The sequence below is a fragment of the Blennius ocellaris genome (genome assembly GCF_963422515.1).
Source record: "Blennius ocellaris genome assembly, chromosome: 8".
NCBI lineage: Eukaryota > Metazoa > Chordata > Actinopteri > Blenniiformes > Blenniidae > Blennius > Blennius ocellaris.
In genome coordinates this window covers 27912730-27931215 of record NC_137657.1, presented here as the reverse complement: position 1 = coordinate 27931215, position 18486 = coordinate 27912730, and the positions used below count along the sequence as shown (strand labels likewise).

The window sequence follows — 18486 nt, the reverse complement described above, 5'->3', positions numbered from 1 at the left end:
CGTCCTGGGCCTCCAGGACGCCAAGCAGACGGTGGCGGCGGTGGAGAAGCTGTCGGCCGGTCTGAGCGCGCTCAGTGACATCTACGTGGTGTCCACCTTCCGGCTGCCGTCCAAGCTGGGCGGCGTCCTGCTGGGCCTCTACAGCAAGCAGGACAACAGGAAGTACCTGGAGGTCGCCGTCATGGGCAAGATCAACAAAGGTGGGCGGCCGATCCGCAAGTTTCCAGACGTTCTCCGTCGGCCCCGGGCCGGTCGGGGGAGGGGAGGGGGAGGGGGGGGGGGGGGGGGGGGGGGGAGGGGGGTGATGGCAATGATGCGGAATGTTTCCATGGAAACGTGGAGTCTGCGGTCTGAGTGCTTCAGTCAGTGGAAACAGGAAGCCTCGGCGCCGGCGTCCAGCAGAACCTGGAGAAAAACGGAAACGTTGATTCACGAGGAGAGAAATCCGGGAAACACTCGGCCCCCACGAGTTTCTGCTCTGGAACCATACTTCAGGTCCACCGTCAGACTGAGACAGGAGTACTGTCAGGAAATGTAACTAAGTTACAGTTACTGGAGTCTCAGTGTGCTCCGCTGCTGTTTCATTCAGTCCACTGTTAGCGTTAGCATTAGCACACCTGCCGTCTGTCCCGCCCACTGTTAGCTTTAGCATTAGCACACCTGGTATCTGTCGTGTTCAATGTTAGCTTTAGCATTAGCAGAGCTGCTATCCCTGACTTGCTCACTGTGAGATTTAGCATTAGCAGAGCCGGTGTCTCTGACTTGCTCACCGTTAGCTTTAGCATTAATAGAGCTGGTCTCTCACTGTCCTGGTCACTGTTAGCATTAGCATTAGCAGAGCCACTGTCTTTCAATGTCCTCCTTCTGTGATGTCACTGTTAGCTTTAGCATTAGTACTAGCAGAGCCGGTGTTTCCGACTTGCTCACCATTAGCCTTAGCATTGTTAGAGTTGGTCTCTCTCTGGCCTAGTCACTGTTAGCTTTAGCATTAGCGGAGCCACTGTCTTTCAATGTCCTCCTTCTGTGATGTCACTGTTAGCTTTAGCATTAGCAGAGCCGGTGTTTCTGACTTGCTCACCGTTAGCTTTAGCATTAGTAGAGCTGGTCTCTCTCTAAGTCCTGGTCACTGTTAGCTTTAACTTTAGCATTAGCAGAGCCGGTGTCTCGGACTTGCTCACCGTTAGCTTTAGCATTAATAGACGTGGTCTCTCTCTGTCCTGGTCACTGTTAGCTTTAGCATTAGCGGAGCCACTGTCTTTCAATGTACTCCTTCTGTGACGTCACCATTAGCAGAGCTGGTGTCTCTCTCTCTCTCTCTCTCTCTCTCTCTCTCTCTCTGTTAGCATTAGCCACTGTTAGCCCAGAGCAGTCAGTAAAGGAATGAAGCCAATGAAGGACTAGCGCTCCAGCAGTCGCCCTGCGAGTCGTGGCGTCGTCTCCTGGCCGTTGGGTGAACTTCGCTCGTCGTGAATCGTCTCCCGCCGTCTGACCGCGGGTTCGATAAATAAATGCGTCCAGTCGTCTTTCATCCGTCTGAAATGACACACCGGTTCCCGCAGTGGGACAAACTGGGGGTTTGAACACGGGGCGAACCAGACCGCGGATTACGTTTCTCGCCGTCGGAGCTTTGACTCAGCGGGGAGCCGCAAACACACACTTTCATGTGTTCACGTTCCCCGAAGTCTCCGAGGATCCCGTGTTTCCACTGAGTGAAATAATCCAAAGCCACAGACTCGACGTGTTCATGGAAACAAACCTCCAGCTGCTGCATCATTTCCATCAGATCAGCATCGGTGGAAACTCAGAGTCGCCAGCGGAGGTTTTTTGTTTTTTGTTTAAATATAAGGGAAAGTCGGAGACGCTGGTTGATTCCAGAGACTTTGAGCTGAAGGGAAATTAACCCCGTCACGAGTTCACCGTGTCACCGGAACGCAGAACAATGGAGCTGAAACTGGAACCTTGGAAGTCCTCTGGACCTCTGGACCTCTGGACCTCTGAACCTCTGGACCTCTGGACCTCTGGACCTCTGGACCTCTGAACCTCTGGACCTCTGGACCTCTGGACCTCTGGACCTCTGAACCTCTAGATCTCTGAACCTCTGAACTTCTGGACCTCTGGACCTCTGGACCTCTGGACCGCTGGACCTCTGAACCTCTGGACCTCTGGATCGCTGGACCTCTGAACCTCTGGACCTCTGGATCTCTGGACCTCTGAACCTCTGAACCTCAGAACCTCAGAACCTCTGAACCTCTGGACCTCTGGATCTCTGGACCTCTGGACCGCTGGACCTCTGAACCTCTGGACCTCTGGATCGCTGAACGTCTGGACCTCTGGACCTCTGGACCTCTGGACCTCTGGACCTCTGGACCTCTGAACCTCTGGACCTCTGGACCTCTGGACCTCTGAACCTCTGGACCTCTGGACCTCTGAACCTCTGGACCTCTGAACCTCTGGACCGCTGGACCTCTGGACCTCTGGACGTCTGAACCTCTGAACCTCTGAACCTCTGGACCTCTGAACCTCTGGACCTTTGGACCTCTGGACCTCTGGACGTCTGAACCTCTGGACCTCTGGACCTCTGGACCGCTGGACCTCTGGACCTCTGGACCTCTGGACCTCTGGACCTCTGAACCTCTGGACCGCTGGACCTCTGGACCTCTGAACCTCTGAACCTCTGGACCTCTGGACCTCTGGACCTCTGAACCTCTGGATCTCTGGACCTCTGGACCTCTGGACCTCTGGACTTCTGGACCTCTGGATCGCTCCGACCATACTGAACTCTGGAAGCTGCTTCTTCTTCACAAGTCTTCTTTATAGCTTTGATGTGCAGGTTTCATCTCCGGGGTCAGAAAACTTGTAGCGTGAAACTTGTAGCATGAAACTTGTAGCATGAAACTTGTAGCGTGAAACTTGTAGCGTAGAACTTGTAGTGTGAAACTTGTAGCATGAAACTTGGAGCATGAAACTTGGAGCGTGAAACTTGAAGCGTGAAACTTGTAGCGTAGAACTTGTAGTGTGAAACTTGTAGCATGAAACTTGTAACATGAAACTTGTAGCGTGAAACTTGTAGCGTAGAACTTGTAGCATGAAACTTGTAGCATGAAACTTGTAGCGTGAAACTTGTAGCATGAAACTTAAAGCATGAAACTTGTGAACGTTGTAGTGTAAAACTTGTAGTGTGAAACTTGTGGCATGAAACTCGCAGCATACAACTTGTATTGGGGAAACTTGTAGCGTGAAACTCGTACTTTGAAACTTGTAGTATGAAACTCGTAGCATGAAACTCTTAGCATGAAACTTGTAGCGTGAAACTTGTATCGTGAATCTCGTAGTGTGAATCTCGTAGCGTGAAACTCAAAGCATGTTCGTGTTTTCTGTCGTTTCTGTAACAAAACCCTGTTGGGTAGAACCGCTGGGTAGAACCTAGCTACAGGTACCAGGAGCGTTAGCCAGCCGCGGTGACCGTGGAGCCAAAGGGTCAAAGGTCATTCTCAGTGGTGACCTCAGGACTTTAAACCTTAAGACCATTTTTAAAGATGAAGTTTATGTTAAAAAGAAATAGTGAATCCAGGGAATCTTGGTACTTTGTAGCACAAGGTGAGGGGTTCTGGTCCAATCAGGTCTTTGGGGTTCTAGTCTAATCAGGTCTTTGGGGTTCTGGTCTAATCAGGTCTTCAGGGTCCTGGTCTGATCAGGTCTTCAGAGTCCTGCTCATGAAGCAGCTCTGGCTGTTTTTAATTAAATCACTTCTTCCTCCTGGGAACGACGGAGTCCAGCTGCTGAGCCTCTGTTTCCTAAACCCACTCCGTGTTTAGTGTTTTGGTTCAGCGTGACCTTTGACCTCCGACCGGGTCTGAAGCCCTCCGGTCCGTCGCTCAGACCCTCGGACCGGATCGGACGACGGTCCCGGGATGGTTCTGACGGGAGGACCCGCATGTTTCCGACATGAGACGGTGAAGTGACTTCATCCAGCAGTGAGTTCAGCACAACAACAGTCGGTGTCGTAAACAGTCGGCAAGATTCCCGGAACAACAACGAGCCAAGACATTCTCTTAAAGCGACAGAACGCAGGAACCGCAGTCCAGAACCTTCAGGAGCAGCGTGAAGATGAGAATGCTGAGGATGATTTTGGTAGATAACCAGGTAACTAGGTAACTAGGTAACCAGGTAGTGAGCTAACCAGGTAATCGGGTAACCATCTAATTGGGTAACAAGCTAACCAGGTAATTGGGTAGCCAGCTAATCAGGTAACTAGGTAACCAGGTAACTAGCTAACCAGGTAATCAGGTAATGAGTTAACCAGGTAATCGGGTAACCAGCGAATCAGGTAACCAGATAACTAGCTAACCAGGTAATCGGGTAACTGGCTAACTATGTAATGAGCTCACCAGGTAATTGGGTAACTAGCTAATCGGGTAATGAGCTAACAAGGTAACTAGCTAACCAGGTAATTGGGTAACCAGCTGATCAGATAACTAGGTAACCAGGTAACTCGCTAACCAGGTAATTGTGTAACAAGCTAGTTGGGTAATGAGCTAACCAGGTAACTCGCTAACCAGATAACTAAGTAACCGGGTAACTAGTTAACCATGTAACCAGCTAATCAGGTAACTAGCTAATGAGGTGACCTCAGGGGGATCAGTCCTGTAATACCACAGTTTACCAGCAGGAGCAGATTACATTAAATCTGGACTCATTTTAAAGTAAATCTATTATGTTGTGTTATGTTATTATTTATTATGTCTCCATCATATACTTGATTTTCCTCCTCCTCCTCCTCCTCTAGTCCTCCTCCGGTACGTGCGGTCCGATGGGAAGGTCCACACGGTGAACCTCCAGAACCAGAACCTGGGCGACGGCCGGACTCACTCCATCATCCTGCGTCTGGGCGGCCTCCGGCGTGACCTCATGACCTCGGAGCTGTACGTGGACTGCCGGCTGGCCGACTCCAGCCGGGGGCTGCCCCACCTGGTGCCGCTGCCCCGGGAGGCCGACATGGTGGAGGTGCGACACGGACAGAAGGCCTACGCCCGGCTGCAGGTGAGGGTCAAGCTGCTCCACACCAACACTTCATCCTAAAGTTCATCCAAAATAAAAGCACCAAGTTGGACTGTTATTACGGTGTCTGTCAAAATAAAACCACCAAGTTGGACTATTATTACGGTGACTGACAAAATAAAACCACCAAGTTGGACTATTATTACGGTGACTGTCAAAATAAAACCACCAAGTTGGACAATTATTACGGTGACTGTCAAAATAAAACTACTAAGTTGCACTATTATTACGGTGACTGTCAAAACAAAACTACCAAGTTGGACTGTTATTATGCTGACTGTCAAAATAAAACTAGCAAGTTTGACTGTTATTATGGTGACTGTCTAAATAAAACTACCAAGCGGCATTTTTATTATGGTGACTGTCAAAATAAAACCACCAAGTTGGACTATTATTACGGTGACTGTCAAAATAAAACTACCAAGCGGCATTTTTATTATGGTGACTGTCAAAATAAAACCACCAAGTTGGACCATTATTACGGTGACTGTCAAAATAAAACTACCAAATTGGACTGTTATTACGGTGACTGCCAAATTAAAACTACCAAGTTGGACTGTTATTATGGTGACTGTCAAAATAAAACTACCAAGTTGGACTGCTATTACAGTAACTGTCAAAATAAAACTACCAAGGTGGACTGTTATCACAGTGACTGTTAAAATAAAACCACAAAGTTGGACTGTTATCACAGTGACTGTCAAAATAAAAGCACCTCTGGACGGTTCTAGAGTACTCTGTGGTTCTGACCCGTCTGTCCCGGCCAGGGCTCGGTGGAGTCCCTCCGGGTGGCTCTAGGGGGCAGCGTGGCCAAAGCCGGCGCTCTGACGGACTGTCCCTTCCAAGGAGACTCGTCGTCCTACAACGCAGGTGAGCTCGTCTCAGAAACGCCCCGACGTCTCCGCGTCCCGCACGTTTGACTCACCACTCAGTGTTTGCTTCCAGTGAGCGGGGAGGTGAACTCCATCCTGGGTGAGTCCTCGCCCCGGAACCAGAACCAGAACCAGAACCACCAGGCCGTCACGCCTGGGACACCGTCGCTCACGGCGTCTCTCGTCTTCCCACAGGTGACCATACCAAGGCCCTGATTGGACAACTCATCATCTTCAATCAGATCCTGGGAGAGCTGAGACAGGACATCAGAGAGCAGGTGAGACGGCAGAGGACAGGTGAGACAATGGAGGACAGGTGAGACGATGGAGGACAGGTGAGACGATGGAGGACAGGTGAGATGATAGAGGACAGGTGAGACGGCAGAGGACAGGTGAGACGATGGAGGACAGGTGAGACGTTGCAGGACAGGTGAGACGATAGGAGACGGGTAAGACAATAAAGGACGGGTGAGATGATGGAGGAGAGGTGAGACGATGGAGGACAGGTGAGACGATAGGAGATGGGTAAGACAATAAAGGATAGATGAGACGATGGAGGACAGGTGAGACGATAGGAGATGGGTAAGACAATAAAGGACAGGTGAGATGATGGAGGACAAGTGAGATGGCAGAGGACAGGTGAGATGATCGAGGACAGGTGAGATAATAGGAGACAGGTAAGACAATAAAGGACAGGTGAGACGATAGAGAACCAGTGAGAGAATGGAGACCTGGTGAGACAATAGAGGACAGGTGAGACATCAAGGGACAGACAGAAGAGGACAGGTGAGATGATGGAGGACGGGTAGGACAATAGAAGACAGGTGAGACGATGGAGGTCGGGTGAGGCAGGAGGCGGGGCGTAGTGGACGCTGTGTCTTTAACATGTGGACTCGTCCTCAGGTGAAGGAAATGTCTCTGATCAGAAACACCATCCTGGAGTGTCAAGTCTGCGGTGAGTTGCTCTGCTCAGGACACCCTGACTTCTGAGGACCTGATTGAAGACTCTGTGTGTGTGTGTGTGTGTGTGTGTGTGTGTGTGTGTGTGTGTGTGTGTGTGTGTGTGTGTGTGTGTGTGTGTGTGTGTGTGTGTGTGTGTGTGTGTGTGTGTGTGTGTGTGTGTGTAGGGTTCCACGAGCCGCGGTCCCGCTGTTCTCCTAATCCCTGCTACAAAGGCGTCCCCTGCATGGACAGTGTCCATTACCCAGGATTCACCTGTGGCCCGTGTCCACCGGGAACCAGCGGCAACGGCACACACTGCAGCGACATCAACGAGGTGACGACGAAAACAACAACAACAACAACAACAACACTGTAACAACACAACAACAACAACAACACTGTAACCACAATAACAACACTGTAACAACAAAAACAACAACAACAACACAGTAACAACACAACAACAACAACAACACTGTAACAACACAACAACAACACTGTAACCACAATAACAACAATGTAACAACAACAACACTGTAGCCACAATAACAACACTGTAACAACAAAAACAACAAAAACAACAACACTGTAACAACACAACAACACTGTAGCAACAACAACACTGTAACAACAACAACACTGTAACCACAATAACAACACTGTAACAACAAAAACAACAACACTGTAACAACACAACAACAACACTGTAACAACAACAACACTGTAACAACAGCAACAACACTGTAACAACACAACAACACTGTAACAACAACAACAACACTGTAACAACACAACAACACTGTAACAACAACAACAACACTGTAACAACACAACAACACTGTAACAACACAACAACACTGTAACAACAACAACACTGTAACAACACAACAACACTGTAACAACACAACAACACTGTAACAACACAACAACACTGTAACAACAACAACACTGTAACAACACAACAACACTGTAACAACACAACAACACTGTAGCAACACAACGACAACATGAAAAGTAGCAAAACAAGTCGACAACAAAACAACTACTTCTCCATCAACTTCACCCGTCTCCACCCCTCCACTCCCCCCCACCCTTCCACCCTCCACCCCTCCCCCCCCAGTGTGACGTGCAGCCATGTTTCTCCCCCATCGCCTGCGTCAACACCGTGGGGGGGTTCAGCTGCCAGCCGTGTCCTCCAGGCCTGTGGGGGGCGCCGCTGGTCGGGACCGGCCTGGATTACGCCAAGTCACACCGACAGGTGAGACTCGCTCAGGTCAAAGGTCACAATGTCTGAGGGGGCGATGTGGGCGGAGGAGCGCTTGTTTCCCCTACCTGTGTGTCTGAATGTGCAGGGTGCACTTGTTTCTCCTACCTGTGTGTCTGAATGTGCAGGGCGCGCTTGTTTCCATTACCTGTGTGTCTGGATGTGCAGGATGCGCTTGTTTCCATTACCTGTGTGTCTGGATGTGCAGGGTGCGCTTGTTTCCATTACCTGTGTGTCTGAATGTGCAGGGTCCACTTGTTTCCATTACCTGTGTGTCTGGATGTGCAAGGTGCGCTTGTTTCTTGTAGTAGATGTGTGTCTGGATGTGCAGGATGCGCTTGTTTCCATTACCTGTGTGTCTCAATGTGCAGGGCGCGCTTGTTTGTTTGTTTTGTGTTCGTCAGGAGTGCGGCGACATCGACGAGTGTCTGGAGCTGCCGGACGCCTGCGTCCAGAACTCGGTGTGCATCAACACCGTGGTGAGTCCAGACGCCTCGTCTCCACCCTGGAGGAGGACAAGCTCCACCCGACGTCCTGCAGGGGCTTCAGGGGGGACGGCGCCCTCTGCTGGCTGAACTGCAGCAACACGTGGACCAGGATTTTTTTTTCTTTTCCTGATTTCTGGTTTTAATTGTTTTGGTTTGACCATTTTTTGTGTATGTTATTAATTATAATTTTTTTTCGCAAAAACTACTAATCCGAATTACATGAACTCTTCAGGGGTGATTTGTCGTCATCTGAGGACGAGTCACTTAGGTTTTGGGACGTTAACGACGAACCGTTTCAGAATAAATACTCAAAAGCTGATGTAGCTTCCTGACTAGGCTAGTTAGCATCCATCAGGGCTAGCGGCTAACATGCTAGCGGTGCTAATTCAATTCTACAAACAAAATGTGGTGTTGGTGAAGGTCTGCGCTCTACAGAGTGCAGCTCTAGTTTATCTATTTTATACTTTATCAACATTTCCATCCCTCCTGCCTCTTTTATGTTTTGACTTATTTCTGTTTATATTCTTATAAATGCGGCCATTTTTATTTTTTAAATCCAGTTGTCCACACGTCGTTTATTTCTTCATGTCTTCTTCATCGTTTCTGGCCGAACGGAGGATCACGTCTCATCGCGTCTCATCACGTCTCATCACGTCTCATCACGTCTCATCACGTCTCATCACGTCTCATCACGTCTCATCGCGTCTCTTCTCTTCCAGGGTTCCTATAAATGTGGCGGCTGTAAACCCGGTTTCCTTGGTAACCAGACGGCCGGCTGCTTCCCCAGGAAGTCCTGTGCGGCGCTGACCTTTAACCCCTGTGATGTCAACGCCCACTGCGCCATGGAGAGGAACGGCGAGGTGTCGTGCAGGGTGAGGACACCGTCGGACACAGGTTCACTCACAAGTCACAGGTTCAGTTACAAGTTACAGGTTCAGTCAGGAGTTACAGGTTCAGTTACAAGTCGCAGGTTCAGTCACAAGTCGCAGGTTCAGTCACAAGTTACAAGTTCAGTCAGGAGTTACAGGTTCAGTTACAAGTCGCAGGTTCAGTTACAAGTCGCAGGTTCAGTCACAAGTTACAAGTTCAGTCAGGAGTTACAGGTTTAGTTACAAGTCGCAGGTTCAGTCACAAGTTACAAGTTCAGTCAGGAGTTACAGGTTCAGTTACAAGTCACAGGCTCAGTTACAAGTTGCAGGTTCAGTCACAAGTTACAAGTTCAGTCAGGAGTTACAGGTTCAGTTACAAGTCGCAGGTTCAGTTACAAGCCGCAGGTTCTGTCACAAGTTACAGGTTCAGACACAAGTTACAGGTTCAGTCACAAGGTACAGGTTCAGTCACAAGTTACAGGTTCAGTCACAAGGGACAGGTTCAGTCACAAGGTACAGGTTCAGTCACAAGGGACAGGTTCAGTCACAAGTTACAGGTTCAGTCACAAGTTACAGGTTCTGTCAAAAGTTATAGGTTCAGTTACAAGTTACATGTTCAGTCACAGGTTTAGTAACAGGTTCGATCACAATTTGCAGGTTCGATCACAAGTTACAAGTTCAGTCACAAGTTCAGTTATTCAGCTGAGAACTAGAAATGGAAGCAGGACTTAACAAAACGAAACGAAACAAAACCAAACATAGTCCGTGTGTGTGTGTGTGTGTGTGTGTGTGTGTGTGTGTGTGTGTGTGTGTGTGTGTGTGTGTGTGTGTGTGTGTGTGTGTGTGTGTGTGTGTTCCCAGTGTAACGTGGGCTGGGCAGGTAACGGGAACACCTGTGGGATGGACACGGACATCGACGGCTACCCCGACCGGTCTCTTCCCTGCATGGACAACGACAAACACTGCAAACAGGTGAGTCTCCGTCCCATCATGCACCTGGGGACACATCAGGTCATGTGACTCGGTGAGTTGACCCGTCGTGTCCCTGTGCTCCAGGACAACTGTGTGCTCACTCCCAACTCGGGCCAGGAGGACGCCGACAACGACGGCATCGGAGACCAGTGTGACGAGGACGCAGACGGAGACGGCATCAAGAACGTGGAGGTACGAGGTCACCGGTTCCCTGTCACATGTCCCACACGTCCCACATGTCCCACATCATCTGTTACCTGTCACATGTCACATGTCCCACATCACCTGTTCCCTGTCACATGTCCCACATGTCCCACATGTCCCACATCATCTGTTACCTGTCACATGTCACATGTCCCACATGTCCCACATCATCTGTTACCTGTCACATGTCCCACATGTCCCACATCACCTGTTCTCTGTCACATGTCCCACATGTCCCACATCACCGGTTCCCTGTCACATGTCCCACATAACCTGTTCCCTGTCACATGTCCCACATAACCTGTTCCCTGTCACATGTCCCACATCACCTGTTACCTGTCACATGTCCCACGTCACATGTTCCCTGTCACATATCCCACATGTCCAACATCACCTGTTACCTGTCGCCTGTCCCACATGTCCTACATTGCCTGTTACCTGTCACATGTCCCACATCACATGTTAACTGTCACATGTCCCACATCACCTGGTACTTGTGACCAGCTATCTGTCACATGTCCCGTCCTGCGGCTATGATGTCATCAGCTGGTCATGTGACGTGTCCCGTAGGATAACTGTCGCCTGGTGCCGAACAAAGACCAGCAGAACTCGGACAGCGACTCGTTCGGAGACGCCTGCGATAACTGTCCCACCGTCCCCAACAGCGACCAGAAGGACACGGACAGCAACGGCCAGGGCGACGCCTGCGACCAGGACATTGACGGAGACGGTGAGAGACTCCTGGACGATGGGGCCACAAGGGAGCCGAGGGAACACGCTGGGAAACAAGTAGCCACCAGCTAACGCTAAACATGTAGCCACCAGCTAATGCTAACATGTAGCCACCACCTAGCAATAAACATGTAGCCACCAGCTAACAATAGACATGTAGCCACCAGCTAATGCTAGCATGTAGCCACCAGCTAATAATAAACATGTAGCCACCAGCTAACAATAGACATGTAGCCACCAGCTAATGCTAGCATGTAGCCACCACCTAACAATAAACATGTAGCCACCAGCTAACAATAGACATGTAGCCACCAGCTAATGCTAGCATGTAGCCACCAGCTAATAATAAACATGTAGCCACCAGCTAACAATAGACATGTAGCCACCAGCTAATGCTAGCATGTAGCCACCAGCTAATAATAGACATGTAGCCACCAGCTAATGCTAGCATGTAGCCACCACCTAACAATAAACATGTAGCCACCAGCTAACAATAGACATGTAGCCACCAGCTAATGCTAGCATGTAGCCACCACCTAGCAATAAACATGTAGCCACCAGCTAACAATAGACATGTAGCCACCAGCTAATGCTAGCATGTAGCCACCAGCTAACAATAAACATGTAGCCACCAGCTAACACTAAACATGTAGCCACCAGTTAATGCTAACATGTAGCCACCGTGTTCAGGAATCCCCAACGTCCTGGATAACTGTCCAAAGTTGCCGAACCCGATGCAGACGGACAGAGACCGAGACGGGGTGGGAGACGCCTGCGACAGCTGCCCCGAACGCAGTAACCCGATGCAGGTAGCTTCCGAACGCCCGACGCGTCGATACCGCGGCTGAGTCCGGCGGGAAAAACCTCTTCAAGGCTGAAAGACCACAACATTTCATAAAACCCATATGAGACACAGAATCTTAGAAAGATTGGATTAAAAAAATGTTTCCCGTATTTCTCTGACGAGTCAAAGTCAAGTCAAATAGTCTTTTTTCAGTTTCCAGCTGTTCATGTGACACAATTAGTCTATTACACAATTGATATATTAAATTAACGCAGTGCAAAACCTTTTGTGGCCACCAGATGTCACTGTATGGCCACAGAAAGCACAAAAAAACCAACCCTACATTTCTCTGGTGTTAGACTGAGAGAGCATGAAAACAAAAACGAAAATTTTAAAGGAAAATGTGTCCAAAATAAAAAATGTCCACTGCAGAATTCAGAGTTTGAAACTTACCGTGACGAAGAAAACTAAGAAAGCTAATCGTGGGCTAAAAGGCTCTTCATGCAACATTATTTGACAGACATGGCTTCTTGTCTCAGTCTCAGTGTGTCTCCTCTGCTTTCAGACGGACGTCGACAACGACCTGGTGGGAGACGTTTGTGACACCAACCAAGACACGTACGTCTCAATCGTCCTCCACCTTTCAGAGTCTCTCTTTGCTCAGGAATGTTTCTGGAGGGTTTTGGCGCCCGGTCGTAAACGTGGCTGTTTGACTGTCTGCAGCGACGGAGACGGACTCCAGGACAGCAGGGACAACTGCCCCGACATCCCCAACAGCTCCCAGCTGGACTCCGACAACGACGGTCTGGGAGACGACTGCGACCACGACGACGACAACGACGGCGTGCTCGACGACTACGACAACTGCAGACTCATCGTCAACCCCAACCAGAAGGACTCGGACAGTAAGGGTCAAAGACTCCACCTCCTTCCATCTGACTCCGCCCCTTTCCCCCTGACTATCCCCTGAGACTCCGCCTCCTTTCATTTGACTCTTCGTGTCCGTCACCAGTGAACGGCGTTGGGGACGTCTGCGAGAACGACTTCGATAACGACACGGTGATGGATCTGATCGACGTGTGTCCAGAAAGCGCCGAGGTCACGCTGACGGACTTCAGAGCCTATCAGACGGTCATCCTGGACCCGGAGGGCGACGCCCAGATCGACCCCAACTGGGTGGTGTTGAATCAGGTGACCTTCGGTCTTCACTCTCTTGGATAAAAAATCCACGATTCACGATTCAAGATCTCATTTACGCCTCTCTGGTTTGAGTGCAGGGGATGGAGATCGTCCAGACGATGAACAGCGATCCCGGGTTGGCCGTGGGTACGTGGTGTTTTTAGGTCAAACTCGCCGACTGCCCCCGGGTTCTCCTTCAGGAGGTCTTCCTGTCCCCCTGCAGGGTACACGGCCTTCAACGGCGTGGACTTCGAGGGGACGTTCCACGTCAACACGGTGACGGACGACGACTACGCCGGCTTCATCTTCGGCTACCAGGATTCGTCCAGCTTCTACGTGGTGATGTGGAAGCAGACGGAGCAGGCGTACTGGCAGTCGCTGCCGTTCAGAGCCACCGCCCAGCCGGCGCTGCAGCTCAAGGTTCCTTTGCCGTTCTGCCGCCGCCGCCGTCTGGCCCCGCTGTGTTTCCGCCGCTCTCAGCGCCCCCTCCTCTGGCCATCCTGCAGGCGGTGAAATCCCGGACCGGACCCGGGGAGTTCCTGAGGAACGCCCTGTGGCACACCGGAGACACCCCCGGAGAGGTGAAGCTGCTCTGGAAGGATCCGCGGAACCTCGGCTGGAAGGACAAGACGTCATACCGCTGGCAGCTTAGCCACCGGCCGCAGGTCGGGTACATGAGGTGAGTGCGGCGCCGGAACCCGACTCCAGAACCCGACTCCAGAACCCGACTCCAGAACCCAACTCCAGAACCTGACTCAAGAACCTGACTCCAGAACCCAACTCCAGAACCCAACTCCAGAACCTGACTCCAGAACCAGACTCCAGAACCCAACTCCAGAACCAGACTCCAGAACCAGACTCCAGAACCCAACTCCAGAACCTGACTCAAGAACCTGACTCCAGAACCAGACTCCAGAACCCGACTCCAGAACCTGACTCCAGAACCAGACTCCAGAACCCAACCTGCAGATGCTTTCAGAGGAACCGGTTAGACTACTAGAACTAGTCCTGTAGGGGGCAGAACCAGAAGACTGCTAGTCCTGTCTATTACTGAGACTGTAGTATGAAGCTGAGTATTAATACTGCAGTATTCTACAGTATAGTACAGTAACTGCAGCATCACAATGAGTAACAATATTACTGCAGTGCAGTGTAGTACTGTTATATTGCGCCATTATAAAGAACATTAGTATTGCAGTATTAGTCCTCTTTAAATACTGTATTAGTATTAGTACTCTTTAAATACTGTATTAGTATTAGTCCTCTTTAAATACTGTATTAGTACTCTTTAAATAATAGTATTAATACTGTAGTACTGTACAGTGTGGTCATTTCGCTGTGGAGACTCAGTACTCTTCATGTTCCTCGTCTCTCTCTCCTCTTTTCGTTCCCTGCATTCTTTCCGTCTCTCGCTCTCTTTGTGGCTCCGGGCCCCTGGTACTCCATTGTCCTCGTCTCCATGGCGACCATGTGAAGAGTCGCCAGAGCAGCCGGTCATACGCAGATCAGACGGAGGGAAACTTTAATCACCACAAGTTCAGACTGTAACAAGTCAGAGTCCCAGTCACTGGTGGAGGTGTTCTCCAGGTGGAGGTTTCACTAGGTGGAGGTGGTGTTCGTCAGGTGGAGGTGTTCTCCAGGTGGAGGTGTTCTCCAGGTGGACGTGGTGTTCGTCAGGTGGAGGTGTTCTCCAGGTGGAGGTGGTGTTCTCCAGGTGGAGGAGTTCTTCAGGTGGAGGTGTTCTCCAGGTGGAGGTGGTGTTCTCCAGGTGGAGGAGTTCTCCAGGTGGAGGTAGTGTTCTCCAGGTGGAGGCGGTTTTCTCCAGGTGGAGGTGTTCTTCAGGTGGAGGTGGTGTTCTCCAGGTGGAGGTGTTCTCCAGGTGGAGGTTTCACTAGGTGGAGGTGGAGTTCTCCAGGTGGAGGTTTTCTTCAGGTGGAGGTGGTGTTCTCCAGGTGGAGGTGTTCTCCAGGTGGAGGTGTTCTCCAGGTGGAGGTTTCACTAGGTGGAGGTGGAGTTCTCCAGGTGGAGGTTTTCTTCGGGTGGAGGTGTTCTCCAGGTGGAAGCGGGTTTCTCCAGGTGGAGGTGTTCTCCAGGTGGTGGTGTTCTCCAGGTGGAGGTGTCCTCCAGGTGGAGGTGTTCTCCAGGTGCCCCGACCTCCACAACCATCAGGACGGATGTGGTTTGTTTGGTCTTCATGTTTGCAGCTCGTCTTTTCCTTTGGTTCCTTTTTCTTCCCACAAGTTCGTGGCGCTGATCGTCAAGGCGACGACGTCCCCGGACGGTGTCTCCGTGGAACTTACCCAGCATGCCTCTGTGTCCTCAGGGTGAAGCTGTTCGAGGGGACGGACATGGTGGCGGACTCGGGCGTGGTGGTGGACACCACCATGAGAGGGGGACGACTCGGTGTCTTCTGCTTCTCGCAGGAAAACATCATCTGGTCCAACCTGCGCTACAGGTGTAACGGTACGACCGCTGACCCCGGCGGGTTTTTCCCGCGACTCCACTGACAGAGGTTGTGGGTGGTGCCGAAACAACCGTATCCAACGGTTACGGTGTCCCGTCCATTGACGTTAGCTAGCGCCGCTGATACGGTTCCGGGAGGCGGGGCCACAATGCAGCCGCCTGCTAATTGGTCTGGACAAGCAGCAACATTTAAAGTCCTAGTGAAATGAAACTTCGACCTCCAAAACACTCTGGCCGTCGCTTCTCGGGACGTTTTCCTGCTAACTGGCTGAAGGGTAAAATGTTAGAACACGGCAATCTGCGAGAAAATAGCCGATAAACGGCGCTATTTCCTCTGCTGGGCGGAGCTTCTGACAATAATAGAGTGACATCACGAGTTGTGCACACGCCCAAGTTGTGTTTACATTATGGAGGATCAGAGTTTTGACCACGAAGAGGCTGAATTTAACCATATTTCATCATCGTGGTCATTTCAAACCCAGTGATTGATGAAGAAGACACAGAAGGTGGTTCTGCCATCGGTGACCCCGTCTGGAACATGTTTGAGGAAGCAGAAGACGCTTCGTCCTCCATTCGTCCTCGTCTCCTCGCCTCAGCAGCCGCCAGTTTTCACCTTTGAGGCTTTGAGGCTCCTGACTTTTGGCAGAACGACCGACTTCCTGGATCCAACACGTCCAAGAGCTTTTCTGACTGTGGAATCACCGGAGATGAGTTCAGATATTACTTGATCGTCTACTAGCCGCCCGAGCTAGCCGCTCCCGCTAGCTGCTAGCCGCCTGAGCTAGCGGCTCCCGCCGCCTGTGCTCCTTTTCTCCTCTCTCGGTCTCTTCCAGGCTCAATCTTTCATCAAGGCTCATAAAACGCCGACTATAACTTCAAAACACTGTAAAAACTTGGATATTTAAGAGGGAAACAAGCCGATATAAACACAACAGATCGAGATCTGCACAACTCGTGACGTCACACATAGGCTCCGCCCACAATGGCCCACGAAGAAGAAGGATTCCCCTGACTTCCTCGGCTGGAGATTCAAAATTCAAATAACTTTGTTATGCGACAACAGTGGTGGGGCAGAGTCGGAGGAACCTTTCAAGAAGTACCCCAACTATCGTTTTCTGCAAAGTAGTATTTTACATTTCACTGGGCCTTTAAATATCTCATACGACACTTTGTGCTCACTGGTTGTTTGGTTAACTGGTTTGTCGAGATGTGCAGTAACCACGGTTACGTGAAACGGCTTTGTCGTGTGGGCGGGGCCTCGGCGTGAACGTCCACGGCAACGCTTCCAAAAGTCGACGACCCCGAACGTTTGACCCACCGAGTGTTTTCTTGTTTGTTTCAGACACGGTGCCTGAAGACTTCCAGAACCACCGGAAGAAAGTCATGATGCACATTCAGGTTTGAGTGGATGGACTGTTGATAACACACACACACACACACACACACACACACACACACACACACACACACACACACACACACACACACACACACACGGGGGGATTCCGTGGATTTTTTGCGCTGACGATGAACAAACTCTTTACCGCCCCCTGCTGAGAGCCGATAAGCTAAAAGTCACACGCTTGTTCTCCGTACGTCGACGTGTACAAAACTTTATGGAAATAAACGACAATAATAAACAACCAAACAACAATCCTGCGTCTTTTTCTACGTTTTTTTTTTTACTCCAGAGGAAACGTGTGAGGACGTTTACCTGCTTTTTAATCGTTTGTTTTTTGTTTTTTGACCTCCTTTTAAAGTCTCTCTGTTCATTTTAACACTTTGAGATGTTTTAATGTGAAGTGAGTTATTAATAAAAATGATTGTTGTTGTTGTTGTTGTTGTTATTGTTGTTGTTTTACAGTGTGTTTGGAGAAAATGTCACAGGGGTTTGTTCTGCCTGGTTTCGCCGAACTTCTCTGGTCTGAAGGAGGAGTTGTGAGGCTGGTGGGGGCCCTTGGAGGCTCCTGGAGGCCCTTGGACTGGTGGGGGCCCCTGGAGGCTCTTGGAGGCCCTTGGACTGGTGGGGGCCCCTGGAGGCTCCTGGAGGCCCTTGGACTGGTGGGGGCCCCTGGAGGCTCCTGGAGGCCCTTGGACTGGTGGGGGCCCCTGGAGGCTCTTGGAGGCCCCTGGACTGGTGGGGGCCCCTGGAGGCTCCTGAAGGCCCCTGGACTGGTGGGGGCCCCTGGAGGCTCCTGGAAGCTCCTGGACTGGTGGGGGCCCCTGGAGGCCCCTAGATCGGCGGGGGCCCCTGGAGGCCCCTGGACTGGTGGGGGACGAGTGCAATATTGGAGCAGTGACATGACAACAATGCACCGCATCCCGGACCTCCCGACCCCGGGATGAAACACACAAAAACACACACACATACACTGGTCCTGGTCCTGGTCCTGGTCCTGGTGGTTTGTCTTCTACAATGTTCTCTCGTTCAGAGCTCATTGTTCTTTGCTTCGTGTGTGTGTGTGTGTGTGTGTGTGTGTGTGTGTGTGTGTGTGTGTGTGTGTGTGTGTGTGCGTGTGTGTGTGTGTGTGTGTGTGTGTGTGTGCCTAATGCGCCGTCTGCTGGAGAGTCAGGCATCATTACAGGACAAGGTCAAATGAATTCAGTCATTATAATGATTTGATTTGTTATTTGTGCAATTCAGTACCGTGGGCTGTAG

General features: G+C 50.6%; 2 protein-coding genes across 2 annotated transcripts in view; both read left to right on the top strand.

The window, feature by feature from the left end:
- The first annotated feature begins 44 nt into the window (after positions 1–44).
- On the top strand, positions 45–17661 carry thbs3a (thrombospondin 3a). The gene is made up of 22 exons (XM_080500872.1): positions 45–200; positions 4787–5040; positions 5826–5928; positions 6004–6030; positions 6126–6208; positions 6834–6885; positions 7058–7206; positions 7993–8130; positions 8541–8615; positions 9344–9496; positions 10355–10465; positions 10550–10657; positions 11240–11399; positions 12092–12210; positions 12751–12803; positions 12909–13090; positions 13198–13376; positions 13463–13511; positions 13588–13784; positions 13871–14043; positions 15688–15827; positions 17170–17661. The coding sequence occupies exons 1-22, from the start codon at positions 182–184 to the stop codon at positions 17229–17231; spliced, it is 2586 nt and encodes an 861-aa protein (XP_080356998.1). The 5' UTR covers positions 45–181; the 3' UTR covers positions 17232–17661.
- Positions 17662–18362: 701 nt separating this feature from the next.
- Positions 18363–18486, top strand: part of hjv (hemojuvelin BMP co-receptor) — a 5799-nt gene continuing 5675 nt past the window's right edge. Inside the window, exon 1 of the mRNA XM_080501403.1 lies at positions 18363–18486. This exon is cut by the window's right edge and continues 792 nt beyond it. The gene's annotated coding sequence lies outside the window, so the exon portion shown is untranslated.